This window comes from Piliocolobus tephrosceles, chromosome 4 (genome assembly GCF_002776525.5).
Source record: "Piliocolobus tephrosceles isolate RC106 chromosome 4, ASM277652v3, whole genome shotgun sequence".
Taxonomy (NCBI): domain Eukaryota; kingdom Metazoa; phylum Chordata; class Mammalia; order Primates; family Cercopithecidae; genus Piliocolobus; species Piliocolobus tephrosceles.
In genome coordinates, this window is record NC_045437.1 from 56,854,744 (window position 1) to 56,879,288 (window position 24,545).

General features: G+C 36.7%; 1 protein-coding gene across 3 annotated transcripts in view; it reads right to left on the reverse strand.

The window, feature by feature from the left end:
* Positions 1-24,545, reverse strand: part of KIF2A (kinesin family member 2A) — an 86,049-nt gene that overhangs the window by 26,108 nt on the left and 35,396 nt on the right. For 2 of the 3 annotated variants that reach the window (XM_023210475.1, XM_023210473.2), the window contains exons 2-14: positions 17,305-17,399; positions 16,379-16,498; positions 14,156-14,210; positions 11,514-11,636; positions 10,844-10,944; positions 8,988-9,083; positions 6,554-6,608; positions 5,999-6,161; positions 2,970-3,060; positions 2,773-2,836; positions 1,770-1,861; positions 993-1,135; positions 414-618 (exon numbers count right to left, since the gene is read on the reverse strand). In XM_023210475.1, the coding sequence (XP_023066243.1) occupies positions 414-618; positions 993-1,135; positions 1,770-1,861; positions 2,773-2,836; positions 2,970-3,060; positions 5,999-6,161; positions 6,554-6,608; positions 8,988-9,083; positions 10,844-10,944; positions 11,514-11,636; positions 14,156-14,210; positions 16,379-16,498; positions 17,305-17,399 (1,403 nt within the window). The remainder of the gene's footprint in view (positions 1-413; positions 619-992; positions 1,136-1,769; positions 1,862-2,772; positions 2,837-2,969; positions 3,061-5,998; positions 6,162-6,553; positions 6,609-8,987; positions 9,084-10,843; positions 10,945-11,513; positions 11,637-14,155; positions 14,211-16,378; positions 16,499-17,304; positions 17,400-24,545) is intronic. The other variant, XM_023210474.1, reaches the window with a different exon arrangement.

Here is a 24,545-nt window from a genome sequence, read left to right on the forward strand (position 1 = left end):
ACACAAATATTAGCTGGGCATGGTGGTACGTGCCTGTAATCCCAGCCACTGGGGAGGCTGAAGTAGGAGAATGGCTTGAACCCAGGAGGTGGAGGTTGCAGTGAGCTGAGATTGCACCACTGTACTCCAGTCTGGGCGACAGAGTAAGACTTAGTCTCAAGAAAAATAAAGACCCTCTGGAGTCTACCTATGTAGCCCCAGAACTGACCTACTAATTCACATATCCTTTATCCCATCTAAAAAGAATAAAGAATGTGTGCAAGGAAAAATTCTGGGTATAATAAAATCACACTATAAATTATAAGCATCTGAATTTCGAAAACCTCTTATTAGGTACTATTATTTTGCAACTGAGTAAAGAAAATTAAAGTTAAAAGCAAAAGACCTTTCATGATAAAATATATTTTATTTACCTTGAGTGCTAAAAGGCTTTTATTAATTTCAGCACCTTCAAGTCTAGTTTGCCTGTCCGCACTGGAAGTATCAGCTCCTCTTTCATTTCCAGCCAAATCAATGAGAGAAAATTTGCCATGTAGTTTTCCTTTCCTTCTAAGAATAATCTGAAACACTGCATGGCTCCGAGATGAATGTGCATTTGCAGATGTTTGACCGGATGTTCTGCAATGTGATTACGGACATCTTGATACATAAAAATTTTAATTAACATGTTCAAACCACATTATTTTCATTAAAAACAGCAGCAGCAACAAACACTGGTTTACCTAGTTTTCATCTTTTAAATACAGATAAGACACTGAGTTGTAACACTTAAATAGAACCAGATTCATACAATTTAATCTGGCATATTTCTAATATACTTGTAATATAGTATCAATATAATAATTGTCACTCATATTTACATGTAAAGCAAGTTTTTATGAACAATGATTTTTACTTCCAAGATGTATTGACAGATAACATCCTCGTTTTGTTATGCTATACCCAAAGTTTCTAAAACTGAAGTTTCCTTTCTTAATCAAAATGAAATTTACCTGCAACTGTTGCCTATGTCAATGAGTTTCAGTACATCTTCAACACATTTGACCTCCCGTTCCTGTAATCCCACCACTTGAACCTGCTGTTTTCCATCTTCTAGAACTCTTAATTTTGTTTTCCTATTTAGCAAGTCAAACACCTATGAAAAACCATATTCAAATTAGAAAACTAGCTTTAAAGTAAAAAAGAGGCTAGGCGCAGTAGCTCACGCCTGTAATCCCAGCATTTTGGGAGGCTGAGGCAGGAGGATGGCTTGAGCTCAGGAGTTCAAAACCAGCCTGGGCAACATAGTGAGACGCTGTCTCTGCTAAAAACAAAAAAAATTAGCTGGGCATGGTGGTGCATGCCTATAGTCGCAGCTACTAGGAAAGCTAAGGCGGGAAGCTCACGAGATTGAAGCTACAGTGAGCTGTGATCATGCCACTGCACTCCAGCATGGGTGACAGAGCGAGATCCTGTGGCAATTAAAGTATCAGTTCTATAAAAATAAGTCACCCAGAGTTTAAGAATTATTTCAGAGATTAAAATAATAATTAGAATAAGAATTCTCAACATTGAAGTTGAAAAGTTTCAAAGGACATTTAAAAAAAAAAACTCATAACATAAATTCTAACATAAAAGTTCTAAATACACATAAATTATAGTGGTAAAGGCTGCACAACAATGTGAATATATTTAATGCCACTGAACTTAAAAATGGTTAAAATGGCAAATATTATGATATATGTATATATATATTTAAAAAAATTAAAATTAAAAAAGTTCCCACTCACCTTTCCACTATAAATTTCAAAGAAGGTTGCATATACTTGAAGTTCTAGCTTCTTATAGTTTGGCTTCTTTAGCATTAAAAAGACATCTCGAGCTGTCAAGAATTTCATATACAGAAAATTGAGATGCAATAAATATTTTTAAAAAGCAACTCAAATTGTCTATTTCTAGAGAAATCAGTTAATCTTTACCTAGGATAACAGTATCAATAATAAAAATGAGAAATAAAGTCAATATTGATTTTACAAAAAACAGTATTAATAGAAGCTATTCTCTTTCATACTCCATAAAAGGGTGCTACTTTTATTTATATTAATATTTATATTTATAAATGGCATAAAATTACAGGTGGTCATAATGAGGTTATTCTCATACCATAGTTAGCTTTTTACAGTTCAGAAATTCAACAACTGAGACTAATCTCCAACAATGTGCTAGAATACACTGCTGACAACTATAATCAAGATTTCTGCCCCCTCAAAGTCAATCTTACAGTTCTTTTTTTTTTTTTTGAGATGGGGTCTTGCTCTGTTGCCCAGGCTGGAATGCAGTGGCGTGGTCTTGGCTCACTGTAACCTCTGCTTCCTGGGTTCAAACGATTCTTCTGCCTCAGCCTCCCGAGTAGCTGGGATTACAGGCGCCCACCACCACACCTGGCTAAGTTTTTTTTTTTGCATTTTTAGTAGAGATGGGGTTTCACCATGTTGGCCAGGCTGGTCTCAAACTCCTGACCTCAAGTGATCCACCCACCTTGCCCTCCCAAAGTGCAGGGATTATAGGCATGAACCACCATGCCCAGCCTACAGTTCTTTTCTTCTTAAAAAAAAATCTTGTGAATATATAATCTTACAGTTCTTTTCAGGCAATCTAATAACCTATAATTGACATAATACACAGTCAATATAGCATTATAGTTGCTGAACAATATTTTAAAGCCTTATTTCAAAGTTACCTGAATAATACCTAAGAAGAATATTCCAAATTATATGGAAAAAGGACAGTTACCTGCTAATGCATAAATTCCTTTAGAACAATCTTGGTTCTTTCCTGAAAAGTCACCACCCATCGTCTATATTTTAAAAAGAAAATAAAGAACAGACATTACTCAGGAATAACTCTTAAGAATTTAGGTCTGGGAATTAAGCTACAAGGAAAAGAAACTGTAGCTTCATACCAGAATGTAACTTTAATAAATTACTTACATGAGTTTTTCCACTTCCGGTCTGCCCATAAGCAAAGCATGTAGCCATTCCTCTTTCAAATATAGTTTCCACTAGTGGTCTAGCAGTAAACCTTAAAAATAAAATGCATCAGTCAGAATGTGTCACCAATATTTTGATGAATAAAAGTAATGCTGAGTAATACAAAGTATTTTATTAATAAACAAAACTTAACAGCAAGATTCTAAACAAATATTTGTTAAAAATCTTAACAATATCAAAGAATTGATTTAATAATTTTAAATATCATACGCTAAAATTACTTAAAGCTACTTAAAGCATAATTTCAAGCAATATTTCCATAATAAACAATGGTCACAATAAGGCATATACAATAAAAACAAAAAGTATTATAATTTCAACAAAAACAGAATAAACAAGAGTGGTAATCTCAATTTTAAAGTTAACACAGGAAAAAAACTGCAAAAATATTATCTTTAGACCATCTAAATAAATAGAAAAATGATGACTACCTTGAATTTAGACAAGTAATTTATGCTTAAGGAAAAAGAATATAAATTGCGCTTATAGGACACTGAATTCTATTAATAAGTTGACAGCCTCAATTTTGGAAAATGATACCCAAATATTATGGTTTGAATTATATTTCTTTTCTTCTTTTTTTGAGACAAAGTCTCAGTCTTGTCCCCCAGGCTGGAGTGCAAATGGTGCAATGTCAGCTCACTGGAACCTCCACCTCCCGAGTTCAAGCAATTCTCCTGCCTCAATCTCTGAGTAGCTGGGATTACAGGCACCTGCCACCACGCCCAGCTAATTTTTGGATTTTTAGTAGAGATGGGGTTTCACCATGTTGGCCAGGCTGGTCTCAAACTCCTGACCTCAGGCGATCCACCTGCCTTGGCCTCCCAAAGTGCTGGGACTACAGGCGTGAGCCACCGTGCCTGGCCTTGAATTATATTTCAAACGTATTGGTATAACCCACTGCTAGGGTTAAAATTAAAAGGCGGGAAGGTATAAGAAGTACTTTTTTCCTGAACAGTAAACTAAAAAGTATGATGGAGGCCAGGCGTAGTGGCTCAGGCCTCTAATCCCAACACTTTGGGAGGCTGAGGTGGGTGGATCACTTGAAGTCAAGAGTTTGAGACCGGCCTGACTAATATGGTAAAACCCTGTCCCTACTAAAAATACAAAATTAGCCGAGCGTGGTGGCACACGTCTGTAATCCCAGCTACTCATGAGGCTGAGGCAGGAGAATAGCTTGAACCGGGGAGGCGGAGCTTGCAATGAGCCGAGATCGCGCCACTGCACTCCAGCCTGGGCGACAAGAGCGAAACTCCATCTTAAAAAGAAAGAAAAAAAAAAAAAGATGGAAAACAGATCTACAAGTAGAACATTTTATATAACTGCTGTCTTTGTTTTGTTTTGTAAAAGGCAAAACTGAAGAAAGTACAGAACAAAAAGAGCAGGAAAAAGTTCTGATCAAAAAGAACTAGGGATGAGCCTGCTAAGTAGTTAGATCAACCCCGCCCTCCCACACCTCCCCACAAAAAAAACATGTAACTCCTCAATCCATAATAGTTAAGTATAAGAGATAGAGGAGAAGGATAAATATTGATAAAGTTAAGAAACATAAATACAGGGTAAAAACAAAATCATAAAAACTAAATCATACACCCAGAAACATGCCTGTATTTGTAATACTTTCTTAAAAACTATTATAAAAGTCAAACATATTTTATGAGGCAGGAGTAGAAAGAGGGAATGAAAAGGAAGAGTGGACTCTTCAGAAAGCTAAAAAAAATTCTACAATTAACAATTATGATTACCTTTTAAATACATTCTTCACAAATATCTCTATGTAGTATTCACATGTTCTTTAATTTGATCCTTTTTTTTTTTTTTAACAACTGACTACCCAGTACACTTGATGAAGACAAAAGGAGTTGGTCTCAAAACTATTTCCTTTGTAACACCTTCAATTCTTAGTCTCATTAACTCTAAATTTCTCCTTTCTAGGCATTTTTATGAAAAAGGACAACCAGACAGAGCATTCAAGCAATTACAAAGACAGTTATATTCCTAGATAAACCAAAATAACAATACTGCTAAAACTGATGTTGTAATTATTAGAAATGTTTGCAAACTTATGTATGAAAATCTAAATCTGGCATAAAAATTTGAGATACCAATGTATAATACAGGTAAATTTGAATTATTTATAAGTTGAATACAGAAAACATACAAGAATCTCATGTACTAAAACTATCTCCAAGCTTAAAGATGACAAATTTAAATGCAAATACGGAACTTTTTCGCCTTAAGTGATGATACATAATAAATACAGATTTAGATAAATTAGTAATTTACTGATAACAGGTATTTTGGCCAGGCATAACAGTGGCTCACGCCTATAATCCCAGCACTTTGGGAGGCCAAGGCGGGCCGATCACTTGAGCTCAGAAGTTTGAAGTTAGCCTGGGCAACATATGAAACCTCAACTCCACCAAAAGTACAAAAATTAGCTGGGTGTGGTGGTGCATGCCTGTGGTCCCAGCTACTTAGGAGGCTGAGATGGGAGGATCATCTGAGGCTGGGAGGTCGAGGCTGCAGTGAGCTGTGATCGTGCCACTGCACTCTAGTTGGGGCAACAGAGCAAGACCATGCCTCAAACAAACATTTCAAGTTTCTTTATTAGTACAGAGATTAAAAGGTAAAAATTAAAAGTCCTCCTCATCATATCCTATTCCTAGAGGTTAACATTTTCCAGAAATTTCTTATCCATATACATGGTTTGTTTGATACATATGTATGTATATATATGTGTCATAAGCTATTTAGCAAGTAGCAATGGAAACTGTGATTTCAGGGAGCATTACAGAGAACAAGTGTTAATATTCATTACAGCATTTATTACTTTCTCTTTGTTTAAACTCAGAATAAAACAGCATATTGCACCTCTTAAGAAATATCCCACAATTAATGTAAATTTCAAGGTGTTGATGACCACATGGCATAAGAACAAAATTCTGATTTAAAATGAATTTACCTACCTGTAAACCATTTCATTAGGAGCTGAGTCATCAAAGGCATAATCAAAACGAAATGTTTGGTTTTCTAGGTATCTTGTTAAATCTACTTTTTGTTTTGGTTCATGTACCATCACAACATCTTTACTCGGAATTGTGATTACATCAAGATCTTTCATTTGTGTTTCTAAAAGAATAAATGAAAAATCAATGCCCAATAATTTTCACAGCATTTGAGTTCATATACAAAAATTATTTTTAGTAGTAAGAATTAAGATACATGTAGGAAGTTCTGTACATATAAAGATAATATCCCATAAATATGCAACTCACTAAGACAAAATATTTCAACAGCAAAGTAAAAACAAAATCAAGATTTCTGTGAAGCAAGACTCGGAATGGCAATGATTCAGAGCAATAACAAACTGACAAGTTTAGCCATAGAAATCTGCATAATGGTTACATACAAATCAAAGGAAATGATTTACATTTTTCCAAACCAATTTGATTTGCTATTATAAAAATACATTACAAATAAGATAAAATCAATCTTTTATTAGAGCTCATTAAGTGCTATACCTTTTTTATTGAGTGGTCGTTTTCTTACACACACACATATCCTATGTTCATCAATCTAGAAATAAAAAGTATTTTATTTCAGTGATTATCACTGTCATGTAAAACACTGAAATGTCAATTATGTAGTATTTCCTCCAGGGGTTTTAGAAATGTATACATAGCATAAATGATAGGTAAGCTTAAAAAACAAATTAGCTTTGCACAAATTTTAATGGTTGCCAGATATAATTACTTCTAGAATTCCGAGTGTAATGGAAACTTGTTTATTTTGTTATTTAGAAAACCATCACCTTAGGAAATAATTTTGTAGAGGGTACTACTGTTGTTAGTAGCATTAAGTTCACATTAAGAAGTTGTGAGGAGGCCATGCGTGGTGGCTCACTCCTATAATCCCAGCACTTTGGGAGGCTGAGGTGGGCAGATCACCTGAGGTCAGGAGTTTGAGACCAGCCTGGCCAACATGGAGAAATCCCATCTCTACTAAAAATACAAAAATTAGCCGGGAGTGGCGGTGCATGCCTGTAGTCCCAGCTACTCGGGAGGCTGAGGTGGGAGAATCACTTGAACCTGGGAGGCGGAGGTTGCAGTGGGCCGAGATTATGCCGCTGCCCACCAGCCTGGGTGACAGTGAGACTCTATCTCAGGACCAAAAAAAAAAAGAAGCTGTGATGCCAGGCGCAGTGGGTAATCCCAGCACTTTGGGAGGCCGATGTAGGTGGATCACCTGAGGTCAGGAGTTCAAGACCAGCCTGGCCAATTCTCTACTAAAAATACAAAAATTAGCTGGGCATGGTGGTGCACACCTGTAATTCCAGCTACTCGGGTGGCTGAGGCATGAGAATTGCCTGAACCCAGGAAGTGGAGGTTGCAGTGAGCCAAGATCCTGCCATTTTACTCCAGCCTGGGCAACAGAGAAGACTCTGTCTCACAAAAAAAAAAAAAAAAAAAAGCTGTATTATCCACTTCAAGATGTGCTATACACAACAAAAGTAAACATTTCTATTCTACTAAGTGACATATAGGTTGATCATAGGGAAAGTTGCTAGCAAAGATAATTACTGGCAAGAAACAGGATTCTCAGATGATTACTGAGCCAAATAATTTGAACTATTTTATAAATATGCCAATTCTTGTGCCTAAGTATTTGTTTATAAAATTTTTGTTCCTAATACATGCCTCATTTTAATAATAATTAACATAAATCAAGGATTGGCACAGTATGGCCTGTGGGCCTAATTTAGCTACTACCTACTTCTTCTGCAAAGTTTTACTGACACACATTGATTGAAACAAATGTTATACCCATCATTTATGTATTGTGTATGGTTGCTTTTACAATACAATGGCAGAGTTCAGTAGTTGTGACAAAGACCATATAGTTCCAAAGCCAAAGACCCTTGCAGAAAACGTTTGCCAATTCCTGTCCTAAAGGGTGAGCTCCCATGTAGCAAGTGAAATACATGAAGGAATAGCAAGGCCTAAAATATGTGGGATACAAGTACTATCAACAATTCTATATAATACATCTATCTAACACAAATGTCTTTTTTGTAACTAACACATTCTGTATATGCTACGTCAGATGGATTATTTTTTATAAGTACCAATTAGTTATAAAAGCATTCCTGGATGGGAGCAGTGGCTCACGCCTGTAATCCCAGCACTTTGGGAGGCAAAGGCGGATGGATCATCTGAGGTCAGGAGTTTGAGACCAGCCGACCAAAAGGGTGAAACCCCGTTTTTACTAAAAATACAAAAATTAGCCGGGTGTGGTGGCAGGTGCCTGTAGTCCCAGCTACTCGGAAGGGTGAGACAGGAGAATCGCTTGAACCGGGAGGCGGAGATCACACCATTGCACTCCAGCCTGGGCAACAGAGCAAGACTCCGTCTCAAAAAAAAGCATTCCCTGTCCAGTGAATTCTCATTCATCAACAGCAAGGGAGTTGAATAATAAGAGCAGAGGATTTTTTCCAGTTCTAGATTTCTGGTCCACTGCAGCCCTCAACAACCATCACTTATTGTTAAAAGCCAGAGTAACATTTAAAACTAACAAATTACCACCAGCAAATTAGAACTGATGGTGGGATCTACAGCCCAAGACAAAGATAAGCTTGGAACTGAGATCAAAGTATAATTCATAGTCAGAAAGGAAAGTGAGTCTTCCGCTATCACTCCTTTAAGTGTTGCTCTGCCCTTCCAAAGACAGGGAGGTTTTGCTTTGAGAAGGACATCGCTATAGGCAGCATATCTCATATACTAAATTACGGAAAATGAGCATTAATGTGGATAATTACTTTTCTTAAAATATGGTGAATGAGCACCCATAAAGGAAAAACTACATAGCTGAATACAGTATGAATTTAGCAAGTGTCAAATACATGCTTTTATTTGAAGCACAAAAAGTTCCAGAATAATGGTTTGCAAAGAATCTTACAGGATCTGCTGTTGTTAATGGTCTATAATCCAAACTTCCTCTGAAGTCTCTGATCATACACATAATTTCATAATTTGGGTTCGTAGCATCAACGTCCTATTAGAAGACAGAGAGAGAATTCACCATTATAAATATAATAATGTATTTGTTGCATTTATATTTGGTTTGAAAATTAAATTGTGCCATTTGTCATAACCAAGCCTAAACTCAAACTGACGATATGATATAGTTTCAAAGTTGTGGTTTCATAATCAGCTCTGAACCACTTTCATATTACAAACACAATTCTCTTAGTCTGCATGCATTCTGTTAACTCTGAATTAAAGACTCTTCATTGAAGTTACCATTTACCTATTTCAAAAATCCATCTGTTATACATATACCTTAATTATTCTATAAAATGGAGCAACAGAGAAATAATGCTCATGTTAACCACTGGCAAATAACTTTAGAAAAGCTGAAATTCTAGGAAAATTCATTTAAGCAGATTCATCTTCTAATTTAATCCAGTGTTTCAGCAAAGTATAAATACAGATTCATTTGTCTTCATTTTCTATATTTGCTGACCCTCTAAAAAATACTAAGTAATGACAAAACTGTCCCAAATCGACAGAACATAGAACTAAAGGAATCAGAAGCCAAGATCATTTTTTAAAAATCTTTAAAATTCAAATTTTGGAATGCCAACTACAATTTATTTGGTTTCAAAACAGAAAATTCAGATTAAGATACAAATAGCAATAGTCAACAGCCTCTCCTAGCCTTGAACAATAAATTATTAACCATTCTAAGAAGTCACATTTTTTATACATCATATTCAGATTTTTTTTGAATGCAACTAAATTACAAACTGTTACTGAAACTTACTTTCAATTAACCTTCTTCTAGGAAATAATACCACCTATGTCAACTGAGAAGCAGACTGTGAAGTGAGAATTAAGAGATCACAGAGAGATGTGTAAGTATTATGAAGTACCCACAGGAAACACCAGGCGGCATCTATGCTAAGTATTAGTAGATAATCTGTTTTATTATTTATTTCAAAACCCAATTGGTCATTCTCAGGTCACTTTCAGATAAAAGCTGATTCATTCAGGTTGGATATAATACTAGGTCCACAATTCTACAACGCAACATCTGAACTGGTAGTTTCACATGATTAAGGGCATTTGAACATACTATTAAATAAATAATCCTGATGTTTTATTAGAGAAGAGTAGTTATGAGAATGTAATAGATGCCATACAAGCACAATGGTGGAGTTATATGTATAATAACAAAATGTCTAATATGTAAAGACCTGTAGAAGGGTAAAAGACCAGTTCTCTATGCAATTTTCCCACTGCTATTAAGCAGTCTTGCTACCATCTGAAGGGACCCCGAGGGGGATATAATAGAGATCCATTCTTCATATGTGGCATAAATCAAAACACAAGGAATTTCCCGTTTCACTAAGACATGTGAACTTATTAACCATATAAAAACAATAATAAAATTTATAGTTTAATCATGCACTTTAACTAGATATTTTTCCCAAAGTATTTTTAGGTCTTTCTAAAATAAAAATTCTTAAATGTTATACTATACACATTAGAATTCTGTAACACAATGGCTTTTTCTTAATGGAACAAATTTTAGCGTTAACACATACCCATAAAACATGAAAAGAACAATACAGTAAAAACGTGTTATGGTAACTTATTTTCACAAGAGTTTATATTATTCCTCAATATCAATTTAAGGAATTCTTAAAATTCTCCAAAAAAATGCCTTATTTTTGTCACATCAATTACCTTCACTGATACAATCTAATCTCTGGTTAGCATATAAACAAAATACATGCTTATGTTACGAACCTGGGCTCTTTTTTCTCTAAGTTCTTGCTGTTGCAATCTCCTTTTTTCTCGTTTTTCTTGCAGCTTTTCTACTTCTTTCACACAATTAGATTTTCTACGTGCTGAAAAGACAACATGAGCTGTAGAAGTATAGTTTTCTTTTTTAGAGTACTAATATTATATTTTTTTATGTATAACTTCACCACACACACGCAAAAGGTACACAGTGACAAAGCATGCCTATAACAACTATGTGAGCTTTACTTAATGAACTGCTTTACCAAAACTAAAATAGGACAATGTACAGATGAGAGTCCAGAAAAATGACTCAAACATATTGATACATGTCATCTCTTGGTTTAGAAACACACATTTTTGAATTCAAAGAATCAAGGAGCACAAGACTTTCTTCTGTAACATCTGACAAATTATCATCTGACCAGAATTTTAAACTCAAACTGAAACATTGCTATAATTTCACAAAAAAATTTTTGCTCCAAAATATACTTTAAAAAACCCAATTAACAGACTAAACTAATAAAAAGAAGTTAAATTTTCCACAGTGGTAAAATGAAATCTGCAATCAAGCTTGTATTTAGACTGTTTACTCTTTGAGGATTTAAAAAGGATGACCAAGAGAGAATACATGTATGCCTAAAATGACTAAATCCTTGATACATAATTTACATACAAGGGGGTCCAAATTCCTTTTTTGCAGCTTGAACTGGAGATATATCTGAAACACTACCATTCTGTTGTGCAGAGGAAGACTGTTCAGGAAATTGACTGGGCCGTGCTCGTGCTGAACCAACCACTGTAAGCAAAAAAATTTAATTCAGGATAGAAAATTAGTAAAGATAACCTTAGTAAAAGGAAGAGATATCCCCAAAAACCTGATCCTTAAAAGTTACATTAGTAAGTTGCCAAGTTTTCTATTTATATATGTAAAATATAATATAGTTTATAATAATTCTGTTCCATAAACTGACATAAGCTAAGAGACTTTCAAAGTAATATGTGCAGACCTAGCTTTCACCAATGTAATTTTAGCTACAAAATTCAATCTAAATAATTTACATAAAAACCAAAACCAAGCTTGATTTTTAATAATCCTTTAAAATATATATGTGAAGAAAACAAAATATACATATATATGTATATATAAACCGCTCCAGGTCTTAAAACTTTAAACTACAAAGAAATCCTCCTAAAATATGTGTGCAAAATATAAATTTTTTTTTTTGAGATGGAGTCTCGCTCTGTCACCCTGGTTGGAGTGCAGTGGTGCAATCTCGGTTCACTGCAACCACCACCTCCCGGGTTGATTCTCCTGCCTCAGCCTCCCAAGTGATTCTCCTGCCTCAGCCTCCCAAGTAGCTGGAACTACAGGCGCATGCCACTAGGCCCGACTCATTTTTGTAATTTTAGTAGAGACAGGGTTTCACCATATTCGTCAGGCTGGCCTCAAATTCTTGACCTCAGGTGATCTACCCACCTCGGCCTCCCAATGTGATGGGATTAAAGGCATGAACCACCACACTCAGCAAAATATAAATTTTACATGTATTCTCATTTTTTAAAATTTATACTAATCAAATATATACAGAGAGTAAAAACTTAGAATTCTTCAACCCTCCCTCTATTCCAAATCCCACTCTTTGCTCCTCAAATATGCAAATCTTCAGCAGAGAATTTCCCAATGTGGATATTATACAAGTAGAAAAAGAATATAAAATTAAATATGAATATCAAATTTTAAAAGAAATATAAATTTACATAAGACTCAAAAGATAGTGTTTAAATAAAGGACTCTACTTTCAGCCTCTCATTTAATACTTCTGTCCATCCTGGTCTACTATCCACACACACAGAGAAAGAATACTGCCAGAAAAGACAATTCTGAACCACTAAACAGCAGAAAATAAATTCACTATGCTTTTCATGTCCTGGCTGAAAATATATGGGAGACTTCAGTTAACCACACAATTTTTATGTGTGTTCAACTTTTCTTCAGCTAGTGAAATCAGCCAACTAATTGACTTTTTCCCCATTCCTTTCTTTCTCATGCTATTCTTCTCGAATTTACAAAATTATTTAGTAAATAAGATGAATTAAAAATTGCATTTCATAGTTTCATATTCATCCCATCCATTCTATTTTTTATTTATTTATTTATTTATTTATTTATTTATTTATTTATTTATTGAGACAGGGTCTCACTCTACTGCCCAGGCTGGAGTGCAGTGATGCAATCTCGGCTCACTGCAACCTCCACTTCCTGGGTTCAAGTGATCCTCCTGCCTCAGCCTCCTGAGTAGCTGGGATTACAGGTATATGCCACCACACTTGGTTAGTTTTTGTATTTTATTATAGACGGAGTTTCACCATGTTGGCCAGGCTGGTCTTGAGCTCCTGACCTCAGGTTATCCACCTGCCTCGGCCTCTCAAAGTGTTGGGATTTCAGGGAGGAGCCACCGTGCCCAGCCATCATCCCATACATTTTAAAAATCATTTTTCTTTTTTTGGAGACGGAATCTCGCTCTGTCGCCCAGGCTGGAGTGCAGTTGTGTGATCTTGGCTTACTGCAACCTCTGCCACTCAGGTTCAAGCAATTCTCCTGTCTCAGCCTCACGAGTAGCTGGGATTACAGGCACCGCCACCACGCCTGGCTAATTTTTTGTATTTTCAGTAGAGACGGGGTTTCACCATGTTGGCCCAGGGGGATCTCGAACTACTGACCTCAGGTGATCCACCCACCTCAGCCTCCCAAAGTGTGGGGATTACAGGCCTGAGCCACCACACCCGGACAAAATCATTTTTTAGTATTATTGGTATATTGTATTAGGAAATCAAGAAGATACCAGGCTGGGCACGGTGGCTCACACCTGTAATTCCAACACTTTGGGAGGCCAAGGCAGGAGGATCACTTGAGCCCAGGAGTTCAAGACTAGCCTAGGCAACATGGAAAGGCTGTCTCTACAAAAAAATAAAAAAATTAGTTGGGCATGGTGGCACATGTTTGTGGTCCCAGCTACATGTGAGGCTGAGGTAAGAGGATCATTTGACCCTGGGAGGTCAAGGCTGTAGTGAGCCGTGTTCATGCCACTGTACTCCAGACTGGGTGAGAGAGCAAGATCCTGCTCAAAAAAGCAAAACAAAACAAACACCCCTCCGCCAAAAAAAAAAAAAAAAAAAAAAAAAAACCCTCTGAAAATTAGCCAGGTAAAATTTAAATAAATACCAACATCAGGGTAATGTTTACTTTTGATTTACCTCGTCAGGAACATACTAAGAAGCCAAAAGCCAAAATTAAGAGATAAATTTTTACTTTACCTCTATTATCTCTTGGAGGAGGGTCATTCTTAATGGAAGCCACGGTCCGTCGATTCTATGAAAGGAAAAAAATGCTCATTATATTTTCTGTCTTTACTCCTCATAAGTATCATGATCTGAGTTGCTTTCAATTAAACGAAAGTAGGCAGATATGTAAGAATATAAAACAAAATGAAGAAAAACTATAATCTTAATGAATTACTATTAATGCTATCAATATTCAAGTTCCTTTATATATTTTCCCCTACCCTCCAGAAATATTCAGGAATTAATATGAGCCAGGCACTGATCTAAGGACTTTCTTCACAACAACCTATGAGGTCATTACTACTGCTAGTCCCATTTCATCGATGAGGAAACTGAAACAAAGACCGGTTAAGTAGCTTCACAATAATGTGTTTTAATCATCATACTATGCTGCTAAAACCATGTAATAAATGTCATTTCTGAATAAGAGGGGGTAATTCATAAAATATTAGTTCTAGACAGCTTAGAACCCCTTGTTAAACTAAAATATCAGAATACTATAAAATGTACATTGTCAGTTATCCTAAAAAGGTTTCATAAGAGTTTCTAAGACTTGGACACTGTATGGATTAAGGCAGCAAACTTTTGGTCCTCTAATTTATTCATGAAGGCTTCCTTTTATTCACCTCAAAAAAGATATCAAATAGCGTAGTTGTCTTAACCTTGGCTACACATTTAAATCAGATGAGTACTATTAAAAGGACACTGATGCCAGTGCCTCCCTTTAGGTAAAATAAAACTGAATCTCTGGGAGTGGGGCCCATAAATCAGTATTTTAAAAATTTTGATTTATTTTAATACTTTAAAAATACTTTTTAATACTTATAAAAATACTTATTTTTTTTTTACCCCCTCTTATTCAGAAATGACATTTATTACATGGTTTTAGCAGCACAGTATGATGATTAAAACACATATTATTGTAAAGCTACTTAACCGCTCTTTGTTTCAGTTTCCTCATCAATGAAACGGGAATAGCAGTAGTAATGACCTCATAGGTTGTTGTGAAGAAAGTCCTTAGATCAGTGCCTGGCTCATATTAATTCCTGAATATTTTTGGAAGATAGAGGAAAATATATAAAGGAACTTGAATACTGATAGCATTAATAGTAAATATTTATTTTTAAAATATACTGATTTATTCTATTCCAGGTAATTCTAATGTACAGTAAAGGTTGTTAATGATATACCAGGAAGAATAAACTATAAAGATCCTCCAGTGAAGATCCTTTATTTTGAAGATGAATATAAAAAACAACCCATTTGTAAGTGGTAGCTAATAACCTCTAAGTGGTGACTCTCAATATGATTAAACTCATGAGCTGAAAATATGCCTTACGTTCATCTGCATAGTTCACAAAACAAGGTTTTGTTGCTTCTATCATACTATATTTAGATGCTTATCTATGTCCTCCCTGAAAGATATCAAGTTCCTACAGGCTGAAAGCCATGTCATCATTCATCTTTGTATTTGGTCCAGCATAGTATTTGGCACAATGTAAAAAAACAAAAAAACAAAACCACAAATGCTTGTTGAAATGAACACAAAGAACTGCAGATTCAACAATTTTGCAACACTACCTGTTTTAAAAAGAGTTGTATTTTGAAACAAAAATGTAATACTGAAAGGTCTTGAGAGAAAGGAAGGAGAATTATCTTTAAAAGCCGTAAAAACAATGTGCTTTTAATTTTTATAAAGATAAAACTGCCAGGGAGGATTTAGCACAGTTTTAAGGTATATCATGACAGACAATATAGAAGAACTACAGTATCATTTCCCATCTTTCTCTAAGAAACAAATAGCAGAATTATAATTTCAAAAGACTATCAGAGTTGGTAGCTATTATTCCTAAGAAATAGCTATTATGCCTTTGTCAAAGTCATATGTATTCATTTAACAAACACCAAGCAAATGGTTTTGATGTATATCTCCTGAGAAACTTAGTCTCAGGAAAAATCCTAATTAGGTGAGAAATTTCTAAGACCTTATCCAGTGATTGTCATAATTGTGAATTAGACAACCTTAATCCTTGAAAATATGTATGTATATACATGAATATGGATGGCAGAAAAAGCAAATTAATCAATTCTTAAACTCTTCAAAGCCTACCAATTTCAAACTAGAATACACACACATCTACACCCCACCACCACCCCCGCTCCCAGTATCCTGCACTCTGAATTTTTATCACTAACCTTTACAATTTTGTTTACTTTGGTTGAGGATGCTGGAGGTGGAGGTGTTTCTGGACTGGGTTCAATTTCTTCATCAGGAACAAGGTCAGGGTTAAGTGAAAAGATGCTCTCCAGGTCAATCTGTTCACAACACACACACATAGTCTTTTGAGAGTATATTTTGACAATTAACCTTTTATTTTTCAAATAAATTGACACAGTAAATAACTCTTAAATTACTTTAGCCTAATGAATACAGTACCTCAGCTGCGTGCAGTGGCTCATGCCTGTAATCTTAGCACTTTGGGAGGTCAAGGTGGGCAGATCACTTGAGCCTAGGAGTCTGAGACCAGCCTGGGCAACATGGGTGAAACCCCGTCTCTACAAAAAATACAAAAATTAGCCAGGTGTGGTAGTACACACCTGTAGTCCCAGCTACTCTGGAGACAGGTGGGAGGGTCACTTGAGCCCAGGAGGTCAAGGCTGCCGTAAGCCGTGATCATGCCATTGCACTCCAGCCTAGGTGACAAAATGAGACCCTGTCTCAAAAAAAAAAAAAAAAAAAGAATACAATCCCTTAGCCTTACAAATGATTTAGAATTATAATCCCCAAATTTAAAGAATTTCTCTCAAAGTATCATTTTATAGTCTTGACTCTATGAATTGCTAACAACACAGTGACCAATAGAACCACATAATTAAATATTATAGCACATTTTCAAACTGTACGAGCCAGACTTAAAGAACAGTATATTTTTATCAAATAATTAAGATTGATATGTGCAATCACATAAGAGATATAGGAGGAATCTACCTTTAAGTGAAAATTTTTAATCATTTCAAAGTTTTAAAGGAATAATAAAAACATATGCATTATGTACTTTCTGGTTTTACATTCAGAATCTTGATTGCAGGACTAGGAATAAAATTTAACCCAGTGATCTTACCTCTTTGCCTTTTGTATCTCCATTTTCTATCCATTCAACAGTTACACTTTCATTATCTTCATTTAAAGATGTTACCATTGCTTGATGTATTCGGCCTACGTGGAAATAAAGTATACACCTTTAAAATGCCACAAATTATGGCATTCCTAAACACTAAGAAATACAATTTTATAACTTGGAAATTAAAAAAAAAAAATGACATTACTTTTCTTTACAAGAGATTTCCACAGACCCTCAGGCACAGGGAATGAACTTTGTCCATGGGGCCATAAATCAATTTGCTACTTGTCAAGTCCAGTAAATCAGTAAATTAGATAAGACCTAAAGTTTATTTTCAGCATATGTGATAAATGGTCACACAGTGACATACAATGCCTGAAATCTTAAACTGTTAAACAGTTCTAAACATTAGAAAGTTTCCTTACTATGAGCCAAAAATGATTCTGTACAACAAAGAACAAAAATTTATAAAGCAAAAAAACATTTTTTTTCCTGAGACAGTCTCGCTCTGTTACCCAAGCTATAGTGCAGATGCAATCTTGGTTCACTGCAACCTCTGCCTCCTGGGTTCAAGTGATTCTTGTGCCTCAGCCTCCCAAGTAGCTGAGATTACAGCCTTGCGCCACCACGCTCAGCTAATTTTTGTATCTTTAGTAGAGACAGGGTTTCACCATATCGCACAGGCTGGTATCGAAATCCTGGCCTCAAGTGATCCACCCACCTTGGGCTCCCAAAGGGATGGGATTACAGGCGTGAGCTACTGCACTGCGCCTGGCTCAGAAAGCAGTTTTAAGTATTATACTGACATAAAATACTTTTTACTTAAAAACCATTTTACCATATACAATGCAAATTGATAAAATTTTAAAATTAAGAAATGTGCGTCCAAAAAGGTTGGGAAATGCTCATTTAAAATGTCCTCTTCTACATGTTGTCTATCCAAATCTATTCTATTCTTTACTTTCCCTGACTACTCTAGTCTTATAATCTGTAGAGAGAAGATATTATATATAATGTATTAAACTTCTTTTCCCTTTTTAGTAGATTGTAGGTTTTATCTGTTAATAACTATAGATCTAAATAATTATTTTTAATTATTACATAATATTTCATTATGTTTATCATAAATTAATACCTATCACTTAGGTTATGTGCAATTTATTATTATTATAAACACTGCAATGAATACTATTGTATATGTCATTATGTACTTGTCGGATTATTTGCCTAGGACAAATTCCTAGAAGCACACCAACAGAATATATACTTATATAAAATACTTTTTAAAAAATTTGTTTCATCTGTTTTCATCTTACCTATCCATTTGGTTATTAGTCAAATAGAGACAGAAACTATGCAATATATCTGCATCTTCAATATTTCCTAGTAGAAATCCTTGGGGGCATCTATAATTTACCTTAAGATAATTTATAGCTCTTTAAATATCTAAAAACAGATATATAGTACAGAAAACAAACAATGTTATTATAATGAGGCATTCAATACTGTTAAAACATGGGCACTATAATAATTTGATAAGTATTACTGTTTATGAAATTACCATCACTGCCTTTTATTTTCTTCTATTTTATTTTATCTTATTTTTAACAGAGACACGGTCTTGCTATGTTGCCCAGGCTGGTCTCAAACTCCTGGGCTCAGGGAATCCACCTGCCTCGGTCTGCCAAAGTGCTGGGATTACAGGCGTGAGTCACTGTGCACAACCTACCTTTTCTTTTTTATTTTCTTTTTTTTTGAGACAGAGTCTCAAGCAATTCTCATGCCTCAGCCTCCTAAGTAGCAGCTGGGATTACAGGTATGCACCATCATGCCTGGCTTTTTTCTTTTTCTTTTTTTTTGAGACAGAGTCTTGCTCTGTCACCCATGCTGGAATGAAGTGGAGCAATCTCAGCTCACGACAACCTCCGCCTCTGGGGTTCAAGCAATTCTCCTGCCTCAGCCTCCCAAGTAGTTGGGATTACAGGCACATGCCACCACACCGGGCTAATTTTTGTATTTTTACTAGAGATGGGGTTTCACCACGTTGGCCAGGCTAGTCTCGAACTCCTGACCTCAAGTAGTCCGCCCTCCTTGGCCTCCCCAAGGGCTGGGATTACAGGCGTGAGCCACCACACCTGGCTCTGGCTAAATTTTGTATTTTTAATAGAGGACAGGGTTTCTCCGTGTTGGCCAGGCTGATCTCAAACTCCTGGTCTCAAGCGATCTGCCCACCTTGGCCTCCACAAGTGCTGGGACTACAGGCGTGAGCCACCATGCCCAGCCTTTGGCCTACCTTTTATATGAGCTCATATAAAAACCCATATAAGTGATAAACGAACATAATCTTATAGATTTCAAATAGTGAGGATGTTAAGTACTCTCAAATGATATACTGGTGTTGCTTTAAAAAAAAAAAAACTAAAATACATACTAGTGATCTTTCCATGACAGTATGTATAGACCTACCTATTATTTTTCATAACCACAAAGCATTCCATAAATGAATATATCCAATTTATTCCTTTATGAGGAGTATTATTTCTAACTGTTTGCCATTAAAAGATGCTGCACTGAATATCTGAACATAGGTGTGAATGTTTCCACAAATAAAATTTCTAGAAGGAGAACTAGTGGGTTGTGAAAATTGAAATTTTGATAGATATTACTAAACTGCCCTTTGTATACATTCTCACCAACAGTGGGACCTATTCCTCCACATCCTCAACAACACTGAGCATTATCAATCCTAAAATTTTTATCACTTCATGTGTCAGATTTCTTTAAGCTACTGCTTTTTAAGCATGAATATGTCAGATACTAGCTCATTTAATTCACGTTGGTTCATTTAATCATAACAAATATACCTACAAAGTAGGTATCTGCATTTAAAGATGAGAAAAATAAAGCTCAAAGTTACAGTGAATAAATAGCATGGATCTAATCCTGGGTCAGATATAAAAATACTTGCTATTAATCACTATGCTTCTCTACCCACTTGAATTAAGCTGATGAAGATGTCTATATGTCTTAAGTCCAGGCATTCCTATAAAAATGTATAAATGGTAGCACAAATTCTCAACCCTCATGTGTACCTGAAACTCCTAGGGAGCTTTTACAAAATAAAATGACATTGCTTGAGTCTTGTCCCCAGATAATGAGCCAATTCTTAACAACTTCACTGTTATCACCTTGGTGCAAGCTACCAATGCCTTGTACTTAGATTACTGTGATACTCTCCCAACTAATCTTCCTGCTTCCAACTTATCTGCCCTCTGTCTATTCTCCAGAGCAGCCAAAATGTTCCTGGTAAAAAGTAAGTGAGATACTACTCCTTTGCTCAAAACCTTCCAATGACTCCCCATCCCCCATCTCACACAGAGTAGAAGCTAAAGTCCTTTCAATGGCCGATTGATGACTTACAACAAAGTCTCACATGATCTGACCTGCATTACCTGTGACCTCATTCATGCCTTACTAAAGTCACTCCTTTTAACTGTCTGATTCCCATCTCACACAATACCACCTCCATTCCCCCCGCTTCCCCAAAAGATGGGTCACAAATTTAAATGTGAAAGATGTAAATGCAACTAAGTAAACAGTGGTGCCTTTTACTAATATAATATAGATGGGTATTAGAGGAGATGCAGGTGCTGGGGGTGGGTGAAATTGATGACCTAAAAAAATACTGGGAGGAGTCAAAAGGGAGTTAAAAAAGGGAAATTAGATAATCCTTTTTTTTTTTTTTTTTGAGACGAAGTCTCGCTCTGTGGCCCAGGCTGGAGTGCAGTGGCCGGATCTCAGCTCACTGCAAGCTCTGCCTCCCGGGTTCATGCCGTTCTCCTGCCTCAGCCTCCCAAGTAGCTGGGACTACAGGTGCCCGCCACCTCGCCCGGCTAGTTTTTTGTATTTTTTAGTAGAGACGGGGTTTCACCATGTTAGCCAGGATGGTCTTGATCTCCTGACCTCGTGATCCGCCCATCTCGGCCTCCCAAAGTGCTGGGATTACCGGCGTGAGCCACGGCGCCCGGCCAGATAATCCTTACTTCAGTTTTAGAGATAAATTAGGTAAATAACCAGTGGAAGTGATAGGTGTCATTTAGAGTCCTCTGAGAAGCTGATGAGAGAGTTGGAAGTACAAGAGGTTTACTGCTCAAGATAAAAGTGGGGAGGAAAGAGGACTGGGCACAGAAAACTTTCAGACCAGGCCAGGTCCAGGTGGCTCACACCTGTAATCCCAACATTTTGGGAGGTTGAGGTGGGCAGATCACTTGAGGTCAGGGGTTCGACACCAGCCTGGCCAACATGGTGAAATCCAGTCTCTACTAAAAATACAAAAATTATCTGGGTGTGGTGGTGGGCACCTGTAATCCCAGCTACTCGGGAGGCTGAGGCAGGAGAACGGCTTAAGCCCAGGAGGTAGAGGTTGCAGTGAACCAAGATCGCTCCACTGCCCTCAGCCTGGGTGACAGAGCAAGACTCTGCTTCAAAAAAAAAAAAAAAAGATTAAAATTAAAAAAAAAAAAAAATTGAAAGCTTTCAGACCATGACACAGATTTGAAACCTAGGAAGGAAGTGGCTATGAAGCAGGACTGAGCAGAGAAAGTCTCAGACCTTGATGTAGATCTAACAAAGTCTTGGTCAACCCAGTAGGGTGCTTCAGAGCAAGACTGTCCATTAGAGGAGTCCTGCACTGAGCCAAAATGGATATGTCCTATTACCCACGCCATGCTCTATCACTGGCTGTGGATTTCCCAGGAAATTCAAGTTCTCAACCCCAAACCTAAAGGCCCTGAAGGTACTAACAACTGCAGGTTGTCAGCTAACTGCATTCCCTGAAACTGGAATCTTTCTTAGAGAGACATTTAAGCAGTGCACCTGCATGGTTGCCACAGCATATGAAAAAGAGGATGAGTTTAACTGGTGTTGGAAATGAAGAGTGAACCCCAGAGAGCCATAAGCAGCCCAGTCACCATCACAATCTGGGAGGACCCTACCACTGCTGCATCAAGCCCTGCATCAATCACCATCTCTACAACATGAATAGTGAGGCTGAGACCTGGCAGCCATCCTTTCCCCAACCGCCCGTGGCAGCCCCACAACATACTAATACCCACTAGTGGGGACAAGATGATTATAGCAACAAAGGTTTTGGAGAAAGTAAAAGAGTTAATAAAACATTGATATGGTTTTATCAACAGAAAGGAAGGAAGTATTTCAGCCTAAGGAAGATGTATTTGAGTATCAGACTACTGTGAAGAATACGAAGAGGAAACGGAGGAATTGAAGAGGCTGTGGTTGAGGTTAAAGAAATGACACACCTAGCTATCAAATCTAGTTGGAAAAAAAAGAAAAAAGAAATGAGTTACCAGGGTGGATCTCCATGCAATTACCAGTAGAATTACCACAATAACGAGAATGGGGGAAAAATACGTGCATATTCCAAAAGGCAAGACCAACACAACCATTCTTATTGTTGGGCATCTACCAAGATATTCCCACCCTTCTGGGCAAGGAGTGACTTAATGTACCATAACTAGGTGTACAAAAAACAGGTGGGCCAGTGGAGAAAACACGTACCAGGAATACAGGTCACAAATTCACATGGACCTCAATTTCCAAAGACAGCCTAGAGAGATTGGCAATGAGAGGATAAAGAAAATCAAGGAGGCCACCAGGCACAGTGGCTCACACCTGTAATCCCAGCACTTTGGGAGGCAGAAGTAGGAGGATGGCTTGAGCCCAGGAGTTTGAGACCAGGTTGGCAACATAGCGAGACTTCAACTCTATGAAAAAAATGTAAAAATCAACATGGCATGGTGGTGTCCACCTATAGCCACAGCTACCTGGGAGGCTGAGGTAGGAGGATTACTTCAGCCCAGGAGATCAAGGCTGCAGTGAGCCATGATTGTGCCACTGCACTCCAGCTTGGGCAAGAGTGAGATCCTGTCTCCAAAAAAAAAGGAAAAAAAAAATCAAGGAGACAACATCCAGTATCAGCAGTCTTCTCAATATTGGAAACTCTATGACCTCAACCAGCAGTGTACAGATCCAGAAAGCCTTAAATCACAAGTTTGCAGAGTCATAAGCATCTGATCTAAGACTAAACTCTAGAAGTTGAGCAGGGCAGAACTGAGAATTATGTTGCCTTATCTCTACCATAATCCAGTTTACTCATCCAACCAGAAGTATTAAATTTCAGCAATAAGAAATGAATAAACAAAGTCTTAAGCATTTGCTTTTTGCCAATTAATCAGATAACTAGAACCATCTACACTACCTACAATACCAATGTAGCATGGGGCTTTTATTTGCACCAAAAGACGTCTCTAAAAAATGTTATTTTCCTTTTAAAAACCAACTTTGCCCAATATGCCTTTAAATCTTTTTAAATTGTCTTATATATGGCTTTTCATTGAACTACTCAAGTACCTCTTTTTAAATTGTAATACAAATTTATAATTTGTTTTCTTTTAAAATTTTTGTTTTTTCTTTAACAAAGACATCCAATGATTTATTTCAAAAGTCAAATAGTAAACACCTGTTAACAAAGGTGTTAAGTAGTAAGAGAAACAATAATAAGATACATGAAAAATTTTTCAAAGGAAAAAAATCATGATATGGTGACAACATATAGGCATAACAAGGTTTCAAGCCTGGATGACTGGGAGAATGATGGCACTAGGGGGAGAACAATGAGATGCTCAAGTCTCAGTTGTTAATAGGGATCATGCATAGATGTTAATAAGACTAATCAGGACTGGAAGTATCTTTCCCTAGAAAATGCAACAATCTTTCCATGTGGCCTTCCAAATACCATCCCATTTCTCTGATCCACCTGAGAAAACTCCTGTACTCCATCTTCACTAACTCATTGCCCTTTGACTCTCTTTGATTCACCATTTACTTTACTGTGAATTATATCACATACACTTCTACATTAACAAAAAATAATAGAGCAAACACCTGTGTAACTACCACCAGCTAGGTTAAAAAACACTTTTGAAACCCCATACATTCCCCTCTGAAAGATAACAACTGCTAGGTGCAGTGGCTCATGCCTGCAATCCCAGCAATTTGGAAGGCTGAGGCAGGTGGGTCACCAGAGATCAGGAGTTTGAGACTAGCCTGGCCAACATGGTGAAACCTCGTCTCTACTAAAAGTACAAAATTTTAGCTGGGCATGGTGGTGCGTGCCTGTAATCCCAGCTACTCAGTAGGCTGATGCAGAACTGCTTGAACCC